At 35.6% G+C, this 24,871-nt stretch overlaps 2 protein-coding genes and 1 long non-coding RNA gene across 10 annotated transcripts; 2 read left to right on the top strand and 1 right to left on the bottom strand.

Annotated features, from left to right (window-relative positions):
• The first annotated feature begins 3,414 nt into the window (after window positions 1-3,414).
• Window positions 3,415-12,619, top strand: LOC132268746 (long chain acyl-CoA synthetase 1-like). 5 transcript variants are annotated; one of them, XM_059769563.1, is made up of 20 exons: window positions 3,415-3,553; window positions 4,535-4,697; window positions 5,039-5,102; window positions 5,252-5,341; window positions 5,477-5,533; window positions 5,651-5,699; window positions 6,340-6,416; window positions 6,525-6,564; window positions 6,664-6,758; window positions 7,377-7,544; window positions 8,024-8,134; window positions 8,681-8,768; window positions 8,863-8,941; window positions 9,093-9,168; window positions 9,541-9,658; window positions 10,100-10,345; window positions 10,426-10,565; window positions 10,661-10,843; window positions 11,935-12,054; window positions 12,154-12,619. In XM_059769563.1, exons 2-20 carry the CDS (start codon window positions 4,552-4,554, stop codon window positions 12,199-12,201), a joined length of 1,995 nt encoding a protein of 664 aa, XP_059625546.1. In that variant the 5' UTR covers window positions 3,415-3,553; window positions 4,535-4,551; the 3' UTR covers window positions 12,202-12,619. The 5 variants fall into 5 exon arrangements, with proteins under 5 accessions (XP_059625546.1, XP_059625547.1, XP_059625545.1 ...); XM_059769564.1 differs by having other exon boundaries at window positions 3,500-3,553; window positions 4,450-4,697; XM_059769560.1 differs by lacking the exon at window positions 3,415-3,553 and having other exon boundaries at window positions 3,571-4,697.
• An 874-nt stretch (window positions 12,620-13,493) lies between these two features.
• Window positions 13,494-20,046, bottom strand: LOC132268745 (probable pre-mRNA-splicing factor ATP-dependent RNA helicase DEAH2). 4 transcript variants are annotated; one of them, XM_059769556.1, is made up of 7 exons: window positions 19,644-20,046; window positions 18,613-18,815; window positions 17,373-18,457; window positions 15,557-15,682; window positions 15,216-15,454; window positions 15,005-15,123; window positions 13,494-13,846 (listed from the first exon to the last, which is right to left on the bottom strand). In XM_059769556.1, the coding sequence occupies exons 1-7, from the start codon at window positions 19,932-19,934 to the stop codon at window positions 13,720-13,722; spliced, it is 2,190 nt and encodes a 729-aa protein (XP_059625539.1). In that variant the 5' UTR covers window positions 19,935-20,046; the 3' UTR covers window positions 13,494-13,719. The 4 variants fall into 4 exon arrangements, 3 of the variants coding, with proteins under 3 accessions (XP_059625539.1, XP_059625540.1, XP_059625541.1); XR_009469355.1 differs by lacking the exons at window positions 13,494-13,846; window positions 15,005-15,123 and having other exon boundaries at window positions 15,315-15,454; window positions 15,557-15,782; XM_059769557.1 differs by lacking the exons at window positions 13,494-13,846; window positions 15,005-15,123; window positions 15,216-15,454 and having other exon boundaries at window positions 15,585-15,792.
• A 167-nt stretch (window positions 20,047-20,213) lies between these two features.
• Window positions 20,214-23,247, top strand: LOC132268747 (uncharacterized). Its single transcript, XR_009469356.1, has 2 exons — window positions 20,214-20,610; window positions 22,669-23,247. It is a non-coding gene; the product is annotated as an uncharacterized LOC132268747 (long non-coding RNA).
• The last annotated feature ends 1,624 nt before the right edge of the window (window positions 23,248-24,871 follow it).

Below are 24,871 nucleotides of genomic sequence, written 5' to 3' on the forward strand. Positions count from 1 at the left end.
TGTGGGACCATCATCCGAACTCATCTACTCTTACGATCCAGTGCAGGGTAGAAGTTTTATGTAATACTTCAGTTTCAGTTTTTATTTACTTTTGACGTTGAACTCTCAGGGTTATATTTAGGGATCCCTGACGTAGGATTTCCAAGTTGTAATGAAGTACTGTATTAAATAAAGGATGGATGGATGTTGTATTATTTAATGTTTCTTTCCTGTCTAAATTCTTTTATTTCCATCATTTTGTATTCCATGCTTGTATATTGCCAATTGTTTTTGATATCCCTCGTTTTTCGTGTATAAGCCTGATCAACTTATGCATGGAAACTGTGGGGGTGTTACAAGAGCCAGCTCCTAAATCGTGGGAGCCGGCTCCCATGAAGAGAGAGCCGGCTCTCCATGAGGGAGAGACGGCTCTAGAAGCCTAGGAGCCGGCTCCCATGGGAAAAAAAACCCCTACGGGTGTTTTTTGCAATTTTCCTGAAGTTCAGGGGCTTAAAGGTAATTACTGGAAAGTGATGGGGGGTTTTAAATGATTAAAATTAACTTGTTAAAGCCTTCAAATAATTGGTTTATGCTAAGGTGCTAAACCTAAATGCATGTCATAAAACATAAGCTTATAATAGGCCTACTGTCAAGGAAGGAGGAATGCTTGTTTTGTTAAGTTGTTTTGACAACTTAATTTGGACTGACATTGTAATTATTGTTAGAATTTATATCAATGATATATTTAGCATAGTTCAGTTCCAGGAATGTTGGTTATGACGTCATGTACTCGTATCTAATAAGTTGTATATTGTCGGGAGTAGTGGAAGGTTAGTTGCTAGTTTCGTGTTAGCAAATTAAATGAAACTGATATAAAATACTTTTGAAGTTTCATATGATGTACTTAAACTTTGGAGTGTCATTATATCCGACACAGAATTTATAATGGGGAATTACATAGATGCCATGAGATTTAATTATAAATTTGCATGCCGTAAAGGATATGAGAGGATGTAAATGCTAGTTATCATTTTAACATTTAAAACGAACTAGTATGGATGTGTTGATTTGGAATTTTAGTATAATGTGCAGTTTAAAATTCTGATATTCATTATATTATGTTGTGGAGGATAATTGCTGAACTGTCTTAATTTTGGTTCTGTCAATTACATGGAAATGGATGTTTTAAATTGTTTATTCTTATTTTAACAATTTAAAAGGAGGGTCTATGATTATAAACATATACTGGATGCATGATAGGATCTTATCAATATCTGCTTTCTATTATGCTGATTTCTGGATATACTTGATGTTCTAATGGATGTGCATCATTTGTGAATCATTTGCATTATATGTACCGGTATGGGACGGTGACATATTAGGGATGGATTAGATCAAAAAGCTAAGTCCTACCCTTTCATACATATGGAATGGATTAACTCAAACAGTTAACTCCTACATGGATGCATGTCCTGTCAACTAAAACAGTTGAACGACATAATGGATGGTTGCTTTACTTTTCTGTATTAGGAAGAGATTTAAATATATACTTAAGTGCCGTGATACGAGCTTGAGTCTCCTGATCATGGTTAGGGTGCATATATCGCCTAGTATTGATAACCAAGCCTGATGATGTTTCCTTGGTTGTTCTACTCGGGTTGAGACGGATTATGTGGGCTGGTGAACGTCCTATAGTATGTACTTATATCTATATGGACTATCTTAGCTATTGCCGAGCTATCTAGGATGTATCTGCGTATCGGGTTTATGTACGGATTGTAGTAGGATGGAACTTGCATGTGGGCCTGACCCACATTTATTTTTCAGGTGTTCGTGAGTACCAGGCTTAGGGTTTGATCGTGGTGATGCAGATACAGTCACTCATTCTTCCGACTAAATATGATTTTTTTTTTCTGGTTTTAGTTTTGGATTTTATTCTGTAAAGTTTTATCAGTTGGGATTATTAGGGGTCCACTAGTTGGATTCCCGAGTTGTACAGATTTGAATGATTTAAATGTTATTAATTTATTATTTTAAGTTGGGGATTTTTATTTTAGAATTCTTTCAGCGTTTTGTTATTTTATTCTTAATTCAAATTTTATTCCTGCTTGTTTATATATTGATTGTCTGGTATCCTTCGAATCTGTGCTCGGACTTGATCACCCGTGGTTCTAGAATCGAGGGGTATCACAAGATAGACGGTAATTTAGATATATTATTTTATTAAGGGATAAGGGCAAATAAAATCCACTGTGAATGGTTTGTCACAACAATTTTTTATCATATTTAATATGAGAGTAATAAAATCAAACTTGAGGTGTTAGAGCATTTAACCTAATCACATAATCATTTTCAACAAGTGTCGTTCTCAAGTTTCAAGTGCGCTCCTGCTCCTGCTCCCATGCTTTGTACGAATTCTGGTTCAAATTCTCACTATTTATCAACAGCCCTGTGATCTAGCGGTATAAGGTTCCTACTTTTCAAAGGGAGGTCAGGGGTTCGAATCTCAGTGGAGACAGTGTGTGTGAGTCCCAACTGAAAAAAAAAAAAAAAAAAAAAAAAAATTATACCGCTCTCACTCCACTTTATGTGACTTAGCATTTAACCCAAAAATAAATAAAAATAATAATAAATAATGTAGAGCCGAGCTAGGGAGTCAGCTATTATGGGACATTTAAAATATAAATTTTTAGGACAGAAGTGTCCGTTTAATTATTTCTTCTCTCCTAAGTGTGTGTGTGTATATATATATATATATATCAATAACATTCCCGGAATGGATTATGATTTTTTACTGGGAATGGAGGTGTATACAAACCTATGTATATAATAAAAAATTAAAAAATATATAATAAAGATAAAACTTTAGGTGTTTATATATATATATACTCCGTATAAATATTATGTATAGGCCTTTCAAGTGAAGTGAGAGAAAAAAATGTTAAAGGGACATTTTTGTCTAATAAATTTATATTTTTAATGTCAAATATAAAATATGTAATTAATTAGCGTGTAAATTTAAGAATCGTAACCAATTAGTAGCGTGAAGGTGGGTTGTAACCAATTAGAAGCGTGAAGGTGGGTTATTAAGTAAATTAACGCTCCTCTTACTTGATAATGACAAATAGCTCATAGTGATTGATAATGATACAATACCACACTAGCTGGTTGGAATTGCGTAGAAAAGGACTTGGTTTTTGATCGCCTGTCCTCTGCAAAATTGTGAAACCCAAGCACCACCAATGCATTAATTGATTAATTAAATAATTAATACTGGTGATTGTATGAATATGTGATAAGTGTCTGTCAGATGAAGAAACGGTTGCATTAAATAAAACTGATGAGGTTTGAAGGGGGACCAATAAAAAGAAATTACAGAAGCATTCCATTTAATTCCATTCAATTCAATTTATCTGTTTTCAACAACTAAATTATTAGGCTCGAAAAAAAAAAAAAACACAACTAAATTATTAGGCCCCTACATCTTTCTGTTTCTTCTATAAATTCAAACAACTTTCCCCTTACCATCTCCACCATCATTTCCACACTTTTGGCCCTCTCTCCCTCTGTGCAAGTAAGTCCAACTAATTTCACTCATTATGATTTCTATATCTATATATATATTTCGTTAATAGTTATTTTTTAATTTGGGGGTGATTTGTATCATTTTTTTGTGAGTACGTGGATTTTTTAGTGAATGAATTAGCAGCGTTTCTTATACTACTAGTCCTGGTACTAGAATGCAAAAATTATTAGTCCAATAAAAAAATTCAGAAAAAATATATTTTTTTTAGGTAAAATATTATTTTTATTTTTATTTTTTTTTTTGGTGTTTGATAGAAGTTTAAGTCGAGATTGACGTCGAATTTACGTAAATAACTTACAAAAATTGATGAATAAATTATTTTTATTAAAAAATAAAAAAATATTTTACATCCAAATGGAGCCTTACTACCAATAATCAATCTCATGTCACATACATATACATATATATGTAGGGCTGTTTTGGTGCCGTCATGCCATTACGCGTTTCTTGTTGCCTTTTAGCCTTCTACAAATTAGTTGTTTAAGATTTTCACTCTTTTACTTTTTATACACGCACGCACGCACACACAGAGATGTGTGTAATGTGTAGTGGTGAACTTTATATTTGTTCCCCCCTCAATTGGGTTCTTACATGTGGTTCTATCGTCTCACCAAATTTCCTCTTCTTGCTTTCTAAATTATTTTTGGACTAATTCTTGGGTACATATACAAGAGAATCGAGAGGGTTTGCCCAATTTCTGTTAATTAATGGAAGTACAATCAGTTTATTAAAACTTAATTGTTTTGAATTCATGATTTATGTAATGCTATTTTCTAGCCGCTTTTATGGTGGGGGATCATTCATGACACCCTCTCTTTACATTAACCTTTAATCTGGCTAATTTAATGGGTGCTGATTTACCAACTTTGTTTGGGTTTGTGGAGTATGGACTTTCTTTCACATTTAAGTCTTCTTGTGAGCTGAGAGAGGTAGTGGATGGATATGGTGGTTTTGGTTTTGGTTTTGCAGCAAAACAATTTGGGAGAATGAAGATGTTTGCAGTTAAGGTGGAGGATGGAAAGGAAGGGCGAGATGGGGAGCCCTCCGTCGGTCCGGTATATCGAAATCTACTGGCCAAGAATGAGTTCCCACCTCTACATTTTGATTTGGGTACAACTTGGGATATCTTCAAGTAAGTATATTATTGATTTAACTATCAACCAACAACACACATTCCTGAATCAAAATGACTGAAACTCAAATAAAACTTTTAAACAACTTAATAGAGAAACATGTTTGAGGTATCTTTTCTTATATATGTTGTCTAAATTATGTGACTTAGGGAAGGTTAAAGCCTAAATGTGTGGTTCTTAATTCTTATATATAATTTGGATTATTCTAGAGGATAGTAATCACTAAATGCCTATTGAATTGAAGTCTCAGATTGTTATTATATATATATATATACACTTGCAATCTAGGCCCATCTCCTGCCAAAATAGCTCATTAACAACATTAAGATTTGATGTACAGGGTGTCTGTTGATAAGTTTCCCAGTAATAGGATGCTTGGATGGCGTGAATTTATTGAGGGGAAGGTATACATCTATTTGAGATCACAGCTCGTGTCTGCATAGCATAGTAGTTTTTTTTTTCTTTTCAAAAGTTCAAGCAAACGGACACACCCACAATATTTGGAGAGATCATACCATCTGAGCTAATGCCTCTGCACTTTTGTGGTCTCCAGGTAGGGCCTTATGTCTGGAAAACATACAAGGAAGTTTATGAGGAAGTCCTGCATGTTGGGTCTGCATTACGGTCATGTGGTGCTGCACCTGTAAGCATAGACATATGTATTTCCATCTGTCGTGGTTCATTGCATATTAATTTGAAAACCTACTTATTCTAGCTTTCTCCATTGTTCCATTCATTAAATTTTCTAAATGGGATAAATAAGATCCTCTGGTGACAGGGCTCCAAAATTGGAATATATGGATCAAATTGCCCTCAATGGATTGTGGCAATGGAGGTACTGTCTGACCCTTTCCCCAGTACTGTGTTTTTTATTCACCTGATTACTTTTATGTTGAGCATGCAATGGATAATTGGTTTGTTCTTTTCTTTTTCTTTCTTCCCCCTTTTGTAGGCTTGCAGTGCCCACAGTTTAATTTGTGTGCCTCTATATGATACCCTTGGTAAAATTCTTCTTTTAGAGTTTCTTGCTTTAATTCAGTTTTTGGAATATCCTTAGTAATTCCGCGATCTCCCATTCTTGCACTCTGCCTCTTTCCTACCCTTAATTTTTTTAATATTGAAGTTTCTTGACTATTATTTTTACATGGTTGTCAAATCCAGTACAGAATTACAATATATTTTTTCTTTGGATTACATACATTGGTTATTACTTGGAATCTTGGATAGTGGCGTACATGATTTTTTCTTTTGTATGGGGTCTACCATGGATAGATTACATAAATCTGTTGGCAGAGGCAAACCCTTGAATGGTTGCGTTAACAGTTATGTTCCAAAAATTGAGTCCAGGAGCAGTTCTGGATTGTATAATATTTTTTTCACAACTCAATATTGGCTAAAAGACTGCAACAAATTCTTATTATTACCGTAAGATTTGTTTTAGCTATTTACTCTGGAGATATTCTATAGTCAGATATTATCAAATTATTAGTTCCCCCTGCCTGTGAGACATTTGTTTACTGGTATACAGGGTACTCTTCTCTTACCTGCTGCAGCTCTTGAATTTGTCAGTATATGTTGGGTAGTGTTCAGTTCCATTTCAAGCAAATCATATAAATTTCTTATGGTTTTCCTTGGAGGCAGGGCCAGGGGCTGTAAATTTCATAATAGATCATGCCGAGATTGATTTTGTTTTTGTCCAAGACAAGAAACTGAAAGAAGTGAGTATAAAAACACTTGACTAGCTTTTGGTTAAATAGTTTCTTTACCTTTGAATTCATATTTCAGGCCATCAAAATGATTATGATTGTTAACATTTGTTTTCGCAGCTATTGAATCCTGAGTGTACACATGCTCAAAGATTAAAATGTGAGGTGTTTTATTATTATTTTTTTTTGGGTATGTTGCAATTGTCTGAAAGCATTCTACTCAGGTTTGTATTTTTATTTATTTATTTATGGAATGCAGTGGTGGTTTGCTTCACTACATTTAGAGAGGAAGAGAAGGACAAGGCAACCTCCATTGGAGTAAAGCCATTTTCATGGAATGAGTTCCTTCATATGGTTAGCTTTTCTTTATACTGGTTCTAATTTGAAAATATCCTCGAATGTCTTTAACATGCATAAACTTTGAAGTGCTATTTGAAACATAGAAAAATTTCATGATTTTGTTTATGGTAAATAGATAAGAAGGTATTGTATATAAATTCAACTTTCCTATAACCGATAACTAGTTATTTATGGATCACCTTTTGGCTTGTGATGCAATATGCTTTCATCCGCCTTCAACTCATTTTTTAACATAATGAAACAGTGTTCTTCTCTATGTTGCCACTGGTAAATCTGTGTGTGTATTGAAAAGTGTCGTGATGTTTAAATGTATTTCTGTTAAAAAAACACATAAACGTTTTACATGTTAGCTGCAAATTTGAGTAGAGTGAAATCCGTTTGGTATTATTTTTTCTATAAATAATATTTTGCTTCATATTTCTTTAAATTTGAACCCATGGAAAACTTTATCCCCTTTAAAGATTCCAAGAAACTTGAGTTTCTTTCCAACATGGCTTTAGGTAACCTACAAGTTCTGGAATGTGCTTTCCATCTCCATTCACAATGTAGTATGAGATTTATAGTTCTGTGCATGGTTCGTCTGTTGTTGATTTTCAGTCACTTGTTCCTCAGGGAAAAGAATATCCATCAGAACTCGTGCCGCCTCAGCCATTTAACATATGTACAATAATGTACACTAGTGGTACTAGTGGAGATCCAAAAGGGGTTATATTAACTCATGAAAACATTGCAACATGCATAGAAGGCGTTGATCTCTTTATGGAACAATTTGAAGACAAGGTAAGCCCAACGTCTAAATGTCTGATAGTTGTTCTTATACCGTCTGATTTTTCACCCACAGAGTCTTTACGAGAATATGGTCTCGTAAAAGTGAAATTTTGTTGAATTCCGACCACATTTTATATTACAGAGTTAGTGATAATTTTGTAATTACGAGTGATATATAATTTGTCAATAGGGATAGCAGTTGTCTCTAGTTTCAGTCTTGCAGATGCTGTGTGCTTTTTTATCATTGTTGTGCTAATTAAAGAACTCAGGTTCTGAATCTCTATTTCTCATTTTCTATTATCAGTGTTAACTCATTATATTATGTGGTCGTGTTCAGTCTATTGGGTTGAATTTTACTGAATGTTGCACATGGAAAAGCATGTAGCAATATATTCTTGTGCTCAGTGCCTGGGATTTTCTGCTACCTGTGTCATGTTTCCTCTCACCCATCCTCTAGATATCCTGACATTTACATTTGGGACTTTGGTTAGATGACAGTTGATGATGTTTATATATCTTTCCTGCCCCTGGCTCATGTCCTTGACCGCATGATAGAAGAATATTTTTTCCACAAGGGTGCTTCTGTTGGCTATTATCATGGAGTAAGCTTCTGGAACTCTGTTTTCTAGTTTGAACTCAAAACTCCATTTGGTTCAGGAAAAAGAGTGGAGAAAGGGTGTTTAATTGACAAGACAAAAGACTTAAAAATGAAGAATATAAAGAATAGATTGTTATTATTGGCTGTGGGGTGGTGTCAGCAACAGGATGGTGGGGCCCAGTTATAACGGTGCCAAGAGACGGACAGACAGAGAGAGAGAGAGATCATTTCCCTCACCATTATAAGAAGAAAAAGGGGTGGGGTTTTGTTCAGGTGGTGGGGAGTGGGGAGGGGCGTCTTGCACAGCTCTGGAAAGGAGAAAGAGAGTCAATATGATATTTGCATTGGTTTTTCCAACGAAACTAAGCACTTTTTTTTGTCTATTTTACCTGTCATTACTTTTTCCCACCACCAAATGTGGGAAAATGTTTGATTGCATTACCTCAATCCTGAAACCAAATGGAGTTTGAAGGTCTCAATATCTCATCTGATTCCATGTAACTTACCATTATGATTTTTCTTACCTTTGTTCACTCTTTATTACTTGAAGAATTTGAATGCACTGAGGGATGATTTGATGGAGTTGAAACCAACTTTTTTTGCTGGTGTACCTCGAGCTTTTGAAAGAGTGCATGAAGGCATGGAAAGTTTTTCTAGTCATTTATCATCCAGAACGATAAATTTTCATTGAATTGGAACAATTTGATCAATACTACATAATAGTGAATTTAGTCTATCCTTCAGGTGTCATCAAAGCGCTAGAAGAACTCAATCCATTTAGGAGGAGAATGTTTGACATTTTTTACAAATAGTAAGATGTTTTTTCCTGGTTTCGATCACTCTCTCTCTCTCTCTCTTCCCCCCCAAAATAAGCTGTTTTATTTGCTCATTTCTTTTCTGCAAAGAAGCATACAAGTCTAGCATATTTTCCCATACTTATGTCCCTTTATATTGTATTGCAGCAAACTTTTTTGGATGAATTTGGGATTTAAACAGAAAAATGCATCACCTTTAGCGGATCTGCTGGCTTTTCGGAAGGTTACACCATTCTCCTCCAAATTCTAGTCTTTTGTTTTCTATTCATTTTTTTTTTCCTTGCCAAAAGCCATTGTGTCTTAATGCTGAAATGCTAGCCAAAACTGGCAGCTCACCGACAAAATTCACCTTCCAATACTGGAATTTTCAGATTATATCATAATGATATGTTCAACGCACTTTCTATTTGTTATTAGAACAACTATAATATCCGGATCCTTGATTTTGATACCTTTAGGCTAATTTGATAGAATAGCTCCCCCAAATTGAAACTGAAAATTGATTTGCTTAGCTTTGATGAAGAATCTACTTTTTCTTATGATGGATGATGAAAATTTTTACCTGGCTATCTGACACTACTTTGTTTTTGTTTAGGTCAAAGCTAGGTTAGGTGGTCGGATTCGTCTAATAGTATCTGGAGGCGCACCTTTAAGCACCGAAGTGGAAGAATTCTTGCGGGTTACTACCTGTGCTTTTGTACTACAAGGCTATGGTAAAGAATTTTATTTCTTGCAGTACAGAGAATAAAGACTGACCGGCTATGGTTGGTTTATGATGTGAGAATGACCATCATGTGAGCTAGAGGAGATCGGCATTTCAGATGAGAATTTAACATTCCTCCATAACTTTTCTTAGAGAACTGAGAGTTCTAATGAAGCATTATGACATGGAATTCTCATGTTGCATCTTGAAGCAAATTTATAACTGTTGTCATTGGTAGTTATAAAGGTTCAATCTCCCCCCCACCCAACACATTTTTCTTCCTTTTAAAAAAATTTAAATATACCCCTTCTAGTAGGTACAGTCACTTGTTTTTGCTTGGAAATTTAAGACTTTCTGTTAAGATTTAAGGGATTAATGCATTCATAAGGCAAAAACTGATGTCAATTGAACTTCTTTTATACAGAAACTGATTGTGCAATTCCTTATTCAGGATTGACAGAAACTTGTGGTCTGACCACTCTTGGCTTTCCGGATGAAATGTCCATGATTGGAACTGTTGGTTCTGTATTTGTTTATAGCGAGTTGCGTCTAGAAGAGGTTCCAGATATGGGTTACAATCCACTTGGAGATCCTCCGCGAGGTGAGATATGCATCAGAGGGAAAACTGCCTTTGCTGGGTACTACAAGAATCCAGAATTGACGAGAGAGACGATGAGAGATGGGTGGTTCCATACAGGTTAAGCATTCATTTTCTGGGCAGAGAAGTGCTTCTGGAAGAGTTGTAATCTGACATTTTTCATCTTTTGGCGTTGGCAGGTGACATAGGGGAGATGCAACCCAATGGAGTTGTAAACATAATTGATAGGAAAAAGAATCTCGTGAAGCTATCCCAAGGGGAGTATGTTGCATTGGAGCATCTGGAAAAAGTTCATGGTTTTACCCCCATCGTGGAAGACGTGAGCATGAACTCCAATTCTCAAATTGAATTTCTATTATGTTAATCCCTGGAAAGTATGAGTCCTTAAGCAACTGTTTGATGATTTTCTTTAAGATTTGGGTCTATGGGGACAGCTTCAAGTCAATGCTGGTTGCTGTAGTTGTACCACATGAAGAGAACACCAAAAGGTGGGCACATCTAAATGGCCACAGGGGCTCCTTCTCTGAATTATGTTCCCTTAGCCAGCTAAAAGATCATGTTGTCCTTGAGCTAAAGTCTACAGCAGAGAGAAACAAGGTACTAAGTATTCTTTTTTATCAACTTTCACATTAATGTTAGATGCATGATGCATTCAGTTATTTTTTTAGTCTTCCCTTCCCCGACTCTGTTTCCTTCAGCCTCGTAATTATATTTTTCAGTTGTTTTCTTAACTTGTTCCATTTCTTGCGCACAAATTGTATTGTAATGAAGCTAAGGTGTCCTGTTTTAGTTGAATTTGATAGAAGTCTTCAATTATAGATAAGGAGTGGGAAAAAAGAGTTTAGGCTATGTTTGGTTGTAATTTCATGATATTTCAATCCCACCAATTCAATTCCAAATCTACTGTTTGGATAAGCTTTGGAATTCAGTTGTAGTTGAATTCCAGTTCCAATTTTATTATTTGAATGGCATCATTGATTTGGAATTGAATTAAACAACACAAATAGATATGTATATAGGTATGTATATAAAAAATTATAAGTTTGAATAAACATTGAAGTAGTATAATAAATTACATGGAGGCTAATTAATTTAAAAATGAAATTGTAGAGAAAAATTGTGAGAAAAGAGTAATGGATAATAGAAAAGTGCTACCCAAAATCTTAGATCTCTATTTGGGAGGTGGATTTTTCTCAACTTACAATGCAGCAAGCCCACCCATGCCCCCTATCTACCCATGATATATGTGAATATTATTTTATTTTTAATATGTAATTCCACTCTGTATCACCCATAACCTCTATCTCACATATTATTCTTTTTTGACATTTTTTATATTCTGTGTGATATCTCTAGCCAAAAGGGAATTGCAGGGAATTATATATATATATATATATAAGAAATGAATTCAAACAAATAAATAGTCAAAACTATGTAAGATATTCATATTTTTTATAATCATTCACTTTTTGTCTTACCATTTGACTTCATTTCAAAAAAAATATTTTCTTTGTCCGATGGAATAAGTAAAATTAAATTTTGATGATCATTTTTTTTTTCCTTGCTTTTGAAATTTATCTGTAATTGTGAAAAATGTGGAAAAGGGAAGATTGTGAGTGTTTGAATGATGAGGGGCTAAGATTATTATTTCAGTTTCTTGACGACTCCTCTACCTTTCCTCAAACCAGCTGAGAGGTTTTGAATATATCAAAGGCGTCATTTTGGAACCTCAGCCCTTTGATGTGGAAAGGGATTTAGTGACTCCAACATTAAAGAAAAGAAGAGATAAACTGCTCAAGTGTTACAAGGTACAATTTCTTTCACTTCATTTCTATTACGCTACATATATTAATTGTTCACTTAGACAAAAAGACAAGGACCTTACAAGAATCATTGAATATGTTCAGGTAGAAATTGATGAACTCTATCAGAAATTGAGTCAGCTAGCGAGATAGGTATTGAAATTTATTATAGTCAGTGGTTGTTGTATCAGTACGTACTGCTTAATTATGCACTGTAGTAGTATTTGTTGTATCAGTACGTACTGCTTAATTATGCAATGTAGTAGTATTTGTTGACGTACGTGGGTGCTACAGTTTCTTCCAAGTCTGTTAAATTATGAAGGAATGTCCTGTGTCTGCTACTAAACCAGTCAATATGTTTGCAATATATCATATCCAAAACAATGCTAGCTATATGCTGTGAAGAAGAGTATGTACTCAGACTAATGTATGCATCCACAGACAATAATTGCCCAGATGTATTAATTGTCAGTGACTGTTATTAGTGAGCTCATTATAGGTTTAATTATTGGTCCTCCTACCTGTATCTCTTGGTATATATATATATAATAGTTGCAACGAGTTTCCCTTTGCTGCTAATGTTTCAACCGGAAAAGAAATGACACTTGAAACACTGTTTTACTATTACATAGTTATACCATCATGTATGCAATAAGAACAAGTCCACACCATCCACCAATGAATAATATAATTAATCTCTCTGTACTCCCATCAGTACTGTTACTGTTAGGTTGGTAAATTGAGTTGTAAAAAGGTGGTGCAATTAAAGACTTCTTAAAACATTTTATTCTAAGAGGGACTACAATTACAAAGATCAATTGGTAAAAACATCAAGTCACGTCTCACTGAAGAGTGAGGAGGAACATCATCGGAAATGTTTTTCAAGGTGAGAAACTCTCATTATTTCACACTTTAGGTTCAGGCATGTCTCTGTTTTTTACCAATTCATTTTCTTGTCAAATACAGTAATGCTTTGTTGCGAATTACGGAATCTGCAACTTGGATTTGAAGAAAATTTAATACAAACTAAATTTTTTTAAATCCCAAATTCAAAGCACCGATTCGATGCCTCCGAAACGCAACATAAGTAATTCACAATCTCCGTCTTCTTCAAGAAGATGATGAACTCTTAACCGTTTTTCAACTTCATTCTCCAAAAAAATCTCTAATCGATGTGTTTTTAACTGCATTATTTTAATGAAAAAATCACTCGCAAGATATGATACACTAACCCTATAAAAAAAAGTGTAAAAATCAATTGATAATAATAAAGTAGATGTTAAAACTAGCAATAAATCTAAAGTATTTTACACTCCTTTATATGAATGGAAGTAAAAATACGTTATTTCAACGTCATATCAGTACCACCTTTTTTCATTTTTTTTTTTTTTTAGTTAACCAAACCAGTCTCTTTCCAGTATTAGTAAAACCTAGACAAATAAATCTCAAGAAAACAAGTAGTACATTCAAGCCAAATCGGCTATAAGTAAATATAGCACCAAACTCCTCTTACTAAACCACTTTCATAAATGTTACACGAATGTTCACTTGGTCTTCCAGGACTCTCTCGATAGGATTTACAGGGTGTTATTGCCAAAAATATGCTCTGGAACTACACCACCCACCAATTGCCAGTGAACAGAGATAACCAAGCCTACAAATAAACACAGTTTACTTTCTGATCTTGCTCTCTTCCCTCTCCCTCTCTCGTTTCTTGTAAAGCTTCTCAAGCACGCGCTTAGCCTCACATTGTGGGAAGTTCTCAAGATCGTAATAGTGTGGTGCTATATCAACTAACCTGAACCAGCCAAATAAAGGCAAAAATAAACGAAGTTAAATAAGAAACGAAAAAGAGAAACAGGAAATATATTATATGAGTCAAGTCCCCTCTAAAAAAATAAAAAAGTATCCTACAGCTGATTGAAATTTCAAGAGAGAACGGGATCATCCCATCCAGAAAACAAGTCTTGTCTGATTAATATTTCAAAAACTTGCCAACTGATAAAATAAATAAAAGGGGAAGAAGTCCAGGATCATCTGCATCCAGATGAGAAGTCTTGTCATACTACAAAGAGGGTAGTATCCTAGGCTAGTACACACTTCCAACAATTGTTACAAAGCAACAGGTTAATGCAAGCAAAGAGACTAAATGAGATAAAAAATAGAGTTGCAAAACAATTGAAATATGGTCATATGTGGAAACCAAGCAAGAACTTAAAGAAAAAGGAAGTAGTGTTTTATCCTGAACTGACATCACACACGGTCATCCCCTACAGAATTAGGTGCTGTTTGATAACCATGTTCAACACTCAATTCTGAATTTATTCAGCACTGATGTAATTTTATTTAACTAAGTGTGTTTGATAAGACAAGTATAAAGCAGGGAAAATTTACTTATCGAACACCTAACATTCAAAAAAGTAATAGAAAACAATTGAGATATGGTCATATGTGGAAACCAAGCAAGAACTTAAAGAAAAAGGAAGTAGTGTTTTATCCTGAACTGACATCACACACAATCATCCCCTCCTACAGAATTAGGTTCTGTTTGATAACATGTTCAACACTCAATTCTGAATTTATTCAGCACTGATGTAATTTTATTTAACTAAGTGTGTTTAATAACACATAAGTATAAAGCGGGGAAAATTTACTTATCGAACACCTAACATTCAAAAAAGTATCAGAAAATTTTCTTAATTAATTAGCACTTAAAATTTCGCTCTAAATATTTTCAGTTATCAAATAGCACCTTATTCTCTGACAATCAATACAAACTATATAGTTGATCTTCCAAGTAAACACAGGAAGAGAGAAATATAATTTAAACATAACCAGCATAGTCTAACGGCTAATTTCAATGTCAAGCCTCAAGAGGTCCACCCGTGCATATGCACAACAGTCTCTTGCATCAGAATTTGCCTTCAGTTTCATATAAAAGGAAAGAGAAACTAACCATTCTCCACGAACATCTGTTACTGTACGGATGAAATTTCTGCTTGTCAAGACATACTCGTTATAAATGACCCACTCAGGCTTGTGATCGAGGCAATTTGAAGGGTGCAAGTGAACCACCTACATATGCCAAAATTAATTAATTTTCAAAAAAAGTTTCAACTTAATTATATCCTAGAACTTAAAACAAGTTAAAGGATCATTACACATACTTGATTGTCTTTCACAGTCAAGTAATGTCCAGTGCGCTCCAGATGAGCTACCTGCATGAAATATCCAGCTAGCATAGCCTTCCTGATATTGATGTAGTAGTCGCGACTGTTAAAATCTGTGCTGCATAGCTTGAGGTTGAACCTGGCCATGATCCGAACTAGCTGTTGTCTCACATTATCAGCAGCTTTCAGTGTCCTATGATTGATGAAATTTTCATAACACCAAGATTGGTCCTCACCTGAATTGCTCACAGATAAACAAAATTATGAGCACCAATTGGCATCAATAATAGCTTCAATGGTTCTAAAAGTTAAAAGATAGAATGAAATTCAGCACTCACCATTTTGTTTGTATGCATGGTATACATTCAAGAGCGTGAGATGATCGCCATCAATGTGCCCAAATCGAGCTTTCGCTTCGTCTGCAGCTTTTTGAGCCTCCCTAGGCCGGACAAAGCAATTGGGTACTAAAGAAAAAATTGGTTATCACAGAGGAGGCCCACGGTAGGTCAGCAGATGCATAGAGGCGAGACGACACCATTTTCTTCATGAGAGAATACTGAGAAACTGCAACTATCTGCATCAGCACGCACTTAGATATTCTATGGTGCATGCCAAGCAGAGGCATGGAACCAGACAAGACAGTTGCTGATGACATCCTAAGCAGACACATGCCTTAACCACATACGATGTACTTTTTGTTAGGGATGGCAATTTCTTCCGCCCTGGCTGGTTTCCGACCCATACTGCCCCTAATGGGACGGGTCTGGGAAGTCTTTTTGTCCTGTAGGAACAGGTATAGGATTAAAAATTAGAACCTGAGTCGGGTTCAAATTTTATATAACCTGCCCCGATTATATGACAATATTATAGTTTTACCCTTATTCTTATTAGATATCACTAAAACTATCCTGATACATATACATATATATATATGCTATAAGAGACAACGAGGGTTCTAAACATTTCATCACCACCTCTCAGTTTCTCTCACGATCCCAGCCTCATCTCTCAGTTTCTCTCACTATGTCAGCCCAGTCCCTCGCAGAGCCATATATATCACCGTCCCTCACTGCTCAACCCTAGACGATCGGTGTCCTTTTATTCACTGCTTCTCTGTCTCTCTCACGATCTTAGGTTCTCGCGTCATAGTCTCACTCACAATCTCAGGTTCTCACGCTGTCAACCATGGGACCATACAATCAGCAACAATTTCACACAGTTTTTTTAATTTCTTCTTTTTCAATATGATATTATGCAGATTGTGTGCGCTTGAATCTTCGGCGCCATATTCTTTTCTTTTTTTTTTTCTTTCTACTTTTTCATGAATTTATCATAGCTATTATTTTGTTCAAAAATCCAAAATTTTCATGGTGAATTTTTCATGGCGGGGCAGGACGGGGTTAAGTATCCCATTTATAAACGGGGCCGGGGGTGTGGAGAGGAAAACCCGTACCAGGTTCGGGATGGGTATGGGACAGTTTCTTGCTAAACGGGGCAGGGTAGGGTTTTCAGCTAGGATGCAAGGACACCCCTAGAAGGGCAAGCAAAGAATCCGTGCCGAACACCGACAAGCATCGGACACACCTTGACACATGTCGGACACGCCAAAAAACATATCCGTTTTTTTTTTATTTATTATTCGGACACGTTGCGGACACACGTCCGATATGCCATGGATACATGTTCGACACGCGTGTCCCATTATTGGGGAATTATTTTTTGATAAGTAAGACATTCTTGGGAATTTTTAAGAAACTTTTAGAAAGACAGCTGGGTTCATAAAACAATTTTACGTTTAAACAATCAGATAATTACGCTTATATTTTAGTTCAAAGGTTCAAACTCTTAAACGATGATTTTTTAGGATTTGCCATGTCGCCGTATCCGTGTCCCATATCCGTTTCCTTGCTTCTTAGGTTTTTGGAACCCCGTCCCATACCCTCCCCATTGCCATCCCTACTTTTCATACATGCATGCAGCTAAACATATGACATCATATGCACAGATACATGTCTATGCACATGATAGAATGAATGAGCATGCACCCTTGAATAATGAAGCACAATTTGGTAGCCCAACGGGTACTTCCATGTATAACTAAGATGAGACTCGAGTCAGACACAAAAAAAAAGAAAAGATAACTGACTACAATACCTGAAAGCATGGCAGATATAGACAGAATTTCATTTGAACAGTTGAATTCAGGGCTGACAACGAGCATCTTCGCCATCTGTGGATCTAATGGGAACTCACTCATGATCTCACCAAGCTTGGTCAAGTTTCCCTCATCGTCTAGTGCACCCAAGTAATTCAAAACCTCTAATGCCCGCATCAATGTCTCTGGGGCAGGAGGGTCCATAAAATCAAAATGGACTAGATCATCTATCCCTAGTTTCTTTAAGGTGAGAACTGTGTTTGCAAGGTTTGATCGCAGTATCTCTGGATAGGTTTGCGGCTGAAGATCATTATGGAAACTTTTTTCGGTGTAGAGTCTGAAACATTTACCTGGTTGTGTTCTTCCAGCACGCCCTGATCTCTGGTGTGCACTAGCCTTTGATATTGGAGAGACCAACAATGATTCAACACGAACTCGTGGGTTATAAACTCTTTGTTTAGAAAACCCAGGATCTATGACAAAAACTATGCCATCTATCGTCAAAGAAGTTTCTGCAATGTTTGTTGATATCACAATCTTCCTTCCAGGAGGACCACCATCTGTAAGTGCAGGGGGAGCAGGTTCAAATATCTTCTGTTGCATAGCTGGAGGAAGTGTAGAATAAAGAGGCACTGCTTTTACAGGCCCCACCTGATCTCCCATATTTGCGATTTCTTTCGAAATTTTTCGACAGGCATCTTCTATCTCCTCCTCTCCAGTAAGAAACACAAGTATGTCACCTGGTGGTTCGCACGTGTGTATTTGCACAACTGTACGAATTGCTGCTTCTAGGTAGTCCCTTTCAGGCTCCTGGGTGTAGAAAATCTCCACTGGATGAAGCCTGCCAGGAACTTTCATAAGAGGTGCACCATTAAAATATCCCTGAAACTTTTCAGCCTCGAGAGTAGCACTCATTACAACTAGCTTCAGGTCAGGCCTGTTTTTTAGCACTTCCTTCAGAAGGCCAAATAAAACATCTGTTGCCAAAGTTCTTTCATGAGCTTCATCAAGGATTATCACTTTGTATTGTTCTAAAAGCGGATCTGTCATGGCTTCTCTTAAAAGCATACCGTCTGTCAAATACCTGTCATGCAAAACAAATAATTTATGTAAAAATTCAGTGCCACGAGAGAAGGAAGAAAAAACACACACACAAGAAGCACCATGGGTCAAATTAAATAGTAATAATAAAGGAAGTTAACAGAAGCAAAGAAAAACAAAGTCGTATAATTAACTTACTTCAGAACTGTTCTGGCACTGCTGCAGTCTTCAAAACGGATGCTATAACCAACTTCTTCTCCAATATTTACATCCATCTCCTCAGCAACTCGACGAGAAACAGACATTGCAGCCACCCTGCGAGGTTGCGTGCAGCCAACCATGAACTTACGGCGTTTATCTGGGGTCTCTATATCAATAGCTTCCAAAACAAACTGAGGAATCTGTGTAACAGAAACGCTACTCGGTTAATGATCTACATTCAACGAGCAAGTTCTACTTCCACTACTATGAAATTAAGACTAATTGTACAGCAATGCAGTCAAAACTCATACATATATGAATATATAGTAGCAAGAAACAAACTGAGACTATAAGATTTTTTGGTTAGAATACACAACACATATTTCATGATGTGAAGCTATGAATGCCTAGGTCAGCATATTCCAACTAGGTGTCACTTGAAAGCACCATCTGGCTTACTAGGGATGGCAACAGACCTAAAAAAAATGGGTAAACTGACCTGCCCCTCTCCTCTCCTCTCCTCTCGTCCTAGGACAGCTTTGGGAGAACCTAAAAGGAGACGTTGGCATACTTAGACCAGGTTCGGGTTGGGAATAAGGACGGGATTAGGGGTAGCCTGATGGAAAGCTGCAAATCTGATTTGCCAAGCTAGGTAAAGAATTAGAGAGTTCGGTATCAGGTAAACCAAGGTGCCAATATCATGCCACTGTTTTCTTTGCGTAAGATGATGAAAGGAATTAAGTGAGGTTAGAACAATTTAAGGAAATGGTAAAATCGGGGAGCAGAGAGGGAGGGATAAATTGTATATGGTCCAAATAGATGAAAAAAGACAAGATTCGTTTACTTACATCCCAATTCATTCTCTATATGGTGTGGCAACAAACGTCCAAGTAGTTAAATATTAGAAGAGATTTAAGAACAGTAAAGAAGTAAGACATTGAAGGTTATAGAAAGAATCAAATCACCATTAAAAAATAACTTATTATAGAGATTCTTTTATTTTTTCATCCATGTATGTAAAGACTAACCTGAGTGGTTTTACCACTACCAGTTTCACCCACCAAGATCAGGGTTTGATTGGCCTTAAAAACTTGCAAGAACTCATCTTTCTGGTGCCAAACGGGCAGAGTCTTCCTCTTCTCCAAAATGTCGTGATATCTCTGCGAGTACGGCCGCCCATTCCAACTGTTGACGAGAGGAGTCCCCATGTTTTTGTTTCCTTGAACTGCAAAGCCGTTAGATTTCGCGATCTTGCCAGAGACTGAGGTGTCATCCACTACATCGAACAAGCTTACCTTCCGCTTCCTCTCCGTACCCATCTATCAAACCCTAACCCTAATAATCTTCGACAAAAGAAATCCACGGCGAACCTACTAACCCAAAATAATAATAATAAATTAAATAAAAACCTCGAATCAGAAGTTCTCATATAAACACTAGGCTGGTATCGGTCCTAAAAAGAGAATGAAACCCTAGAAAAGAGTTTATTAAAGATAAGAGAGAAAAGGCCTGGGCTGGGCTGGACTGGGCTCAAGTGTTCCAGGTTCATCGTATACGGAGGAGAAAGTAAGAGCATCTCCAACCCAATGCTATTTGGACTGCTATTTGTAAAATATAGCAGATGGGCTTCAAATGAGCTCTCCAACAGGCTGTCATTTAGCCTGCTAAATTTTAACTTTGCCATTTCTTTTGTCAATTCTAGCACAAGAAATGGCAATTGCTATTTCCCTATTTCGTTCCTATGTAGGGCAACACAGAGAGAGAGAGACAGTGAAGAGAAAGGCAGCGACCAGGACAGAGAGAGAGAAGAGAACGGCCTGCTATTTGTCGATCAAACCCCACCACCAGCATCCCGATCAGAGCTCGACCTCAGCCCTGCCCTCCTCTCTCCCTCTCTCTCTCTCCTACACCACACACTCTCTCCTCAAACCATAGACAAATGCCTACACCATAGCCACTCCTCCGTCGCTTTGAAACTCTAGAAGGAAGCAACAGGTATGAAATCTATATATTTGCATGTATATATATATATTTGTATATATATGCTTTCTGATTTAAGAAATTTCAATTTCATTCTAAAATCCGGCATGGGCTTTGTATTTGGGATCCAAATTTGTCTCTCTGTGCATATGTTTTGTTTTACAAGTATGTTTATTGGGTAATTGCTATTTCCCAATTGGGTCTTCAATTCAATTTCTGTGTTGATTTCTCATCTTATTTTACATATACACTTGTTTACGCTTTTGCCATGGCTGCCCAGCAGCACATTACTAAAATCCCTAAGAAGAATATTGAAATCCTTCCCATGTTTCATCCCCAAATTGCCTATACATAGAAATAATAGTATGAGGGCATATTAGACACCCAGTACACCATAAATGGTGTTATCTCACAGTTGAAATTTCCAAAACAATAAAAAAATAAAATCGGACTTGATACAAACAAACTTGATATAGCATTTCAGAAAAAGATTATTCAGTTAATTTGGGGCAAAAGGACAGTAACTTGACAAACCAAATTTGGAACAAACACGAGAAATAGATATAAAGGTAAAAACTATAATAGAAAAATGAACTGAAAGGAGCAGCATAAATTCAGACAATGTATTATCTTCATTCGTACATCCTGGTATTATGTATGTGTGTGTTTGTGTTTGCATTCATCTAAGGGTAAAATGCAAAAACTTGATCTGTAAAATGGAATAATAATAACTTCCAACAAAAAATTGATCACATAAAGATGGAAAATATAAATAAATAAATAAAAAAGTAGAATAAATAAACAAATGTATACTTTATTAAACTGAAGGATTAAAATATAAAGGAAAAACATTGTAAATCACCCAATTGGATAATAAATTTAACAGTTGATAGTTCACTCTAGCTAAGACAAACTTAAAAGAAGAAGTAGATAAGACTTACTCAAAGAAAAGAATCAAAATTATTAAAGTAAGAGATTAAATCAGACATGCCTCATCTAGTATGTAGTAACAGAACAAAAAAAGGCATTTGAATCCATTTTCAGTTAAGATAACAACAATGATCTCCATAATCAATGATTCATGACTACAGAAGCTTGCAGATTGATTTACATTATATGATTCACAGTTTTGCCATAGATGGGCAATGCAAATAAAAGATTATATATAGAATTTGATGCATAAATAAAAGATTCGCATGGATAGAATATAAGTTATTGAAAAAGTTGGTTTAGGTTACAATGTTATATGTCGTTATGGACTATTTTCCTACTATATAAAATATCAGTAGCTTCATAGCCAAATTGAAATAGTTATCATAGCCAAATTAGGTTTAATTTTAATTCACTAAAATGGATAAACATGAATCTAGCTTGCCGATGAAACATAGAAAAAGTTGGTTTAGTTTACAATGAGACATCACTATTAAAGTATAGAGCTAGAAGAATCTTTGCATAATAAAGCTTTGGTTTCCATGTTATTAATTTTAACTTCTTCTCAGAGTGATAGACTCTCTCTCAATCTCTTCCCACCAGAAAAAAAAAAAATAATAATAATAATAATAATAATCAGTGATAGATGTTTGATTTTTCTTATGTACTTTGAATTACAAGACTCTTTTTTTTCTTTTTTTTTAATTAATGGTTGTTGAGGGTTCAAAGCTAATACAAATTTATGTTTTTTCAGTTACAAGGTTAGTTTTTCAAATTGTAACTTTTTTATGTGAAGTGTGAGATACAATTTTCTTTTTTTCCTATGAAAACTTTGAATTTGAAGCATTTTTACCAAACAAAATCAATGAGAGGTATTTGATTTTTCTTCTGTTGAATTAGAAGGCTCTTGTTTTTAATGGGTGTTGAGTTTTTAAAGCTGATGTAAATTCTGTCAGTTATAGAAAGTTAATTTTCAAGTTGACCCTCTTTATATGAAAGCTCTCTTTAATGGGCATTGATATGTATGTGTGTGTGTGTGTGTGTGTGAAAAAGTGAGATACACAAGTTATATCTGTCTTTGCATGATGTGATGAACTTTAATTTGCAGTCTCATTTGTTAGTTTTTTTGTGTGTTTTTGTCAGGACAATTAGCTTGATCAGCCAAGCTGCCTAAGACACAATTGCTCAGCTGTTTTTTTTTCTTCTGAAAATTCAATTGCTCAGCTGTTGTTTATGTGATTGTTATATATATTAAAGAACACTTCGGTATTCCCAATTATGACAATTATCAATGTATTGTTATATATATTACAGTAGCTTCATAGAGAAAGAAGCCAAGGAAAAAGAAAGAGATGATAAGATTATGATGGACCTTTCTAACATGGACCCTCAGGCGAAAGTTTACTACCAGCTGCGCGAGGATGAGATTCTTGCCAAACTACAAGCACAGTCAACAAACTTTGATTATTGTGTTCCTCTTCCCCCATCTCCACCGTGAAGGACACGTGAAGTTGAGACTTTTGCAGCTAGCATCTTTTGTGTAAATGAGCTGTCAAAAACAAATCTTTTGTGTAAATGGGTTCAATGTTTTAAAGCAGCTCAATTTTTGTGTAAAGGACAATGTTTTAAACAGCTAGCTTTGAATGTTGTAATGTCATTGTACATATTGCTTGTTATTTCTGACTCTTAACAGGGTAATGAGATTTCAATCCCTTGTATTTACTTGATTTCTCAAATAAATGGAGACACCAATCATAGCAAAAGAGAACTGAATTATAAGCAAACAAAACAAAATAATTGTGAATTGAATTATCGCATTTGTACAAATGAAAACATCACACACATCTAGGACTGAGACAGAACTTAGACTCCTATAGAAAGCAGTAGTAAGGAATTTTCAGTAATGGATGAAACCACAATGAAGCAAAACAAGGGTAACGTGACATGCAAATTCATTTGACTGCAATTACAGAGTAAAGACTCACATGACTACAATGACAAGTTTTTTTGGTAGAGTTTACTTGTCATGTAAATGACAAGTTACCCATTTATTTTTATATAATTTACATTCTTATCTTCTACATTGAATTTGATAATAAATTAATTAATTTTTTAATCAAGCAATTAAGCTAAACAAAATACAAACACTCACAAAAAAAATAAAAAATAAAATGGTTATTGAAAATTGGTAGTTGAAAATGGTAGTTGGAAAAAAATGATTATTGTGTCAAAAAATAGCATTTTGGATGAAATGCACCATTGGAGCAGAGTTGCTAAAATATAACATTTTGACACTGTAGCTATAGTCAAATTATAAATTTGGTATGCAAAAATGACTATTTGCATTGGAGATGCTCTAAGAGAGCTTTTACTCGAATTGCCTCAAAGTCCCTGCTTTCAATTAACTGCTTCAGAGTCCCTGCTTTCAATTAATTTAAATTATTCATTTTTTAACCTCACGTTTTTGCTGAACCAAGATTGGAGTACAGCTTGCACAATCTGTGTCCAGTCCGAACCCAACCCACACCCTTATTCTATGGCAAATATTTTTATACTAATAGGGTATCTAATTAATGTACTAAGCTTGAGCTTGATCTATCCTTCCAAAATCCTTATTGATGCTGGATTCAATGTTGAATCAAAGGTAAGCTGCTTCATTACCAACAACTCTTGGTATTTCCCCCTTGCCTGACACTGTCAATTTCTGAGCTACTCTCCCCTCCTCCTATTAGCCATACCAGCAATGACAAACTAGTATGGTTAGTTTTCCCAACAGTTCTGTTTAGCCTAAAAAACAACTACAGCCTATCTTCTAGATACCAATCCACTTGTCCCATGGTTCAACCTGGTATGACGTTCTCAAGCAATCCTGATAATAAGATTTAGTCTCTGGTTAGCAGTGCAGTGTAGACTTCCAACACTTGACCAAAGATCTATGGCTCAGCACTACAACATTTGTTCCCTCTGCAAAGCCTCCCAGGAATCTCACAAGCACATCTTATTCAGTTGTTCCTTCACCTCCCTATATGGACCTTTTTTCAAGCAAAATGCAAATCCTTCACCACAAATCAGACATAACCTGAAATAGTCTCACAATTTAGTAATCAGTGGAATTCAAATTCCTCGAGGAATATGGCCTGTAGACTCTGCCTCGCTACTCTGGTGTATCACATCTAGGAGGAAAAAAATGCTAAAATCTTTCGAGGGAAATCTTCATCTCAAAATACGATCCTCAATAGAGTAAGTGATACCATTACCTCAATTCTCAAATTGGGTACTCTGAATAACTCTACTGCTGCTCACCAAGTCCTCAAGGAGTGGAATTTATCCCCCTCTTGCTGTCGTC

The sequence above is a fragment of the Cornus florida genome, unplaced genomic scaffold, assembly GCF_030987335.1.
Source record: "Cornus florida cultivar Cherokee Brave unplaced genomic scaffold, ASM3098733v1 CherokeeBrave_3.0.0_Hap2_Chr08, whole genome shotgun sequence".
Lineage (NCBI taxonomy): Eukaryota > Viridiplantae > Streptophyta > Magnoliopsida > Cornales > Cornaceae > Cornus > Cornus florida.

Bases quoted from the DNA above. Each gene is read 5' to 3' on its own strand.
- LOC132268746 (XM_059769560.1), top strand. From the start codon at position 4,411: ATGGGTGCTGATTTACCAACTTTGTTTGGGTTTGTGGAGTATGGACTT. The intron at 6,759-7,376 runs GTTAGCTTTTCT...CTTGTTCCTCAG, and splicing joins GGAATGAGTTCCTTCATATG to GGAAAAGAATATCCATCAGA. The intron at 12,055-12,153 runs GTACAATTTCTT...GAATATGTTCAG, and splicing joins AACTGCTCAAGTGTTACAAG to GTAGAAATTGATGAACTCTA.
- LOC132268745 (XM_059769556.1), bottom strand. From the start codon at position 19,934: ATGGGTACGGAGAGGAAGCGGAAGGTAAGCTTGTTCGATGTAGTGGAT. The intron at 15,455-15,556 runs GTGAGTGCTGAA...TGAGCAATTCAG, and splicing joins CCATGCATACAAACAAAATG to GTGAGGACCAATCTTGGTGT. The intron at 15,124-15,215 runs GTATGTGTAATG...TGGCATATGTAG, and splicing joins TGACTGTGAAAGACAATCAA to GTGGTTCACTTGCACCCTTC.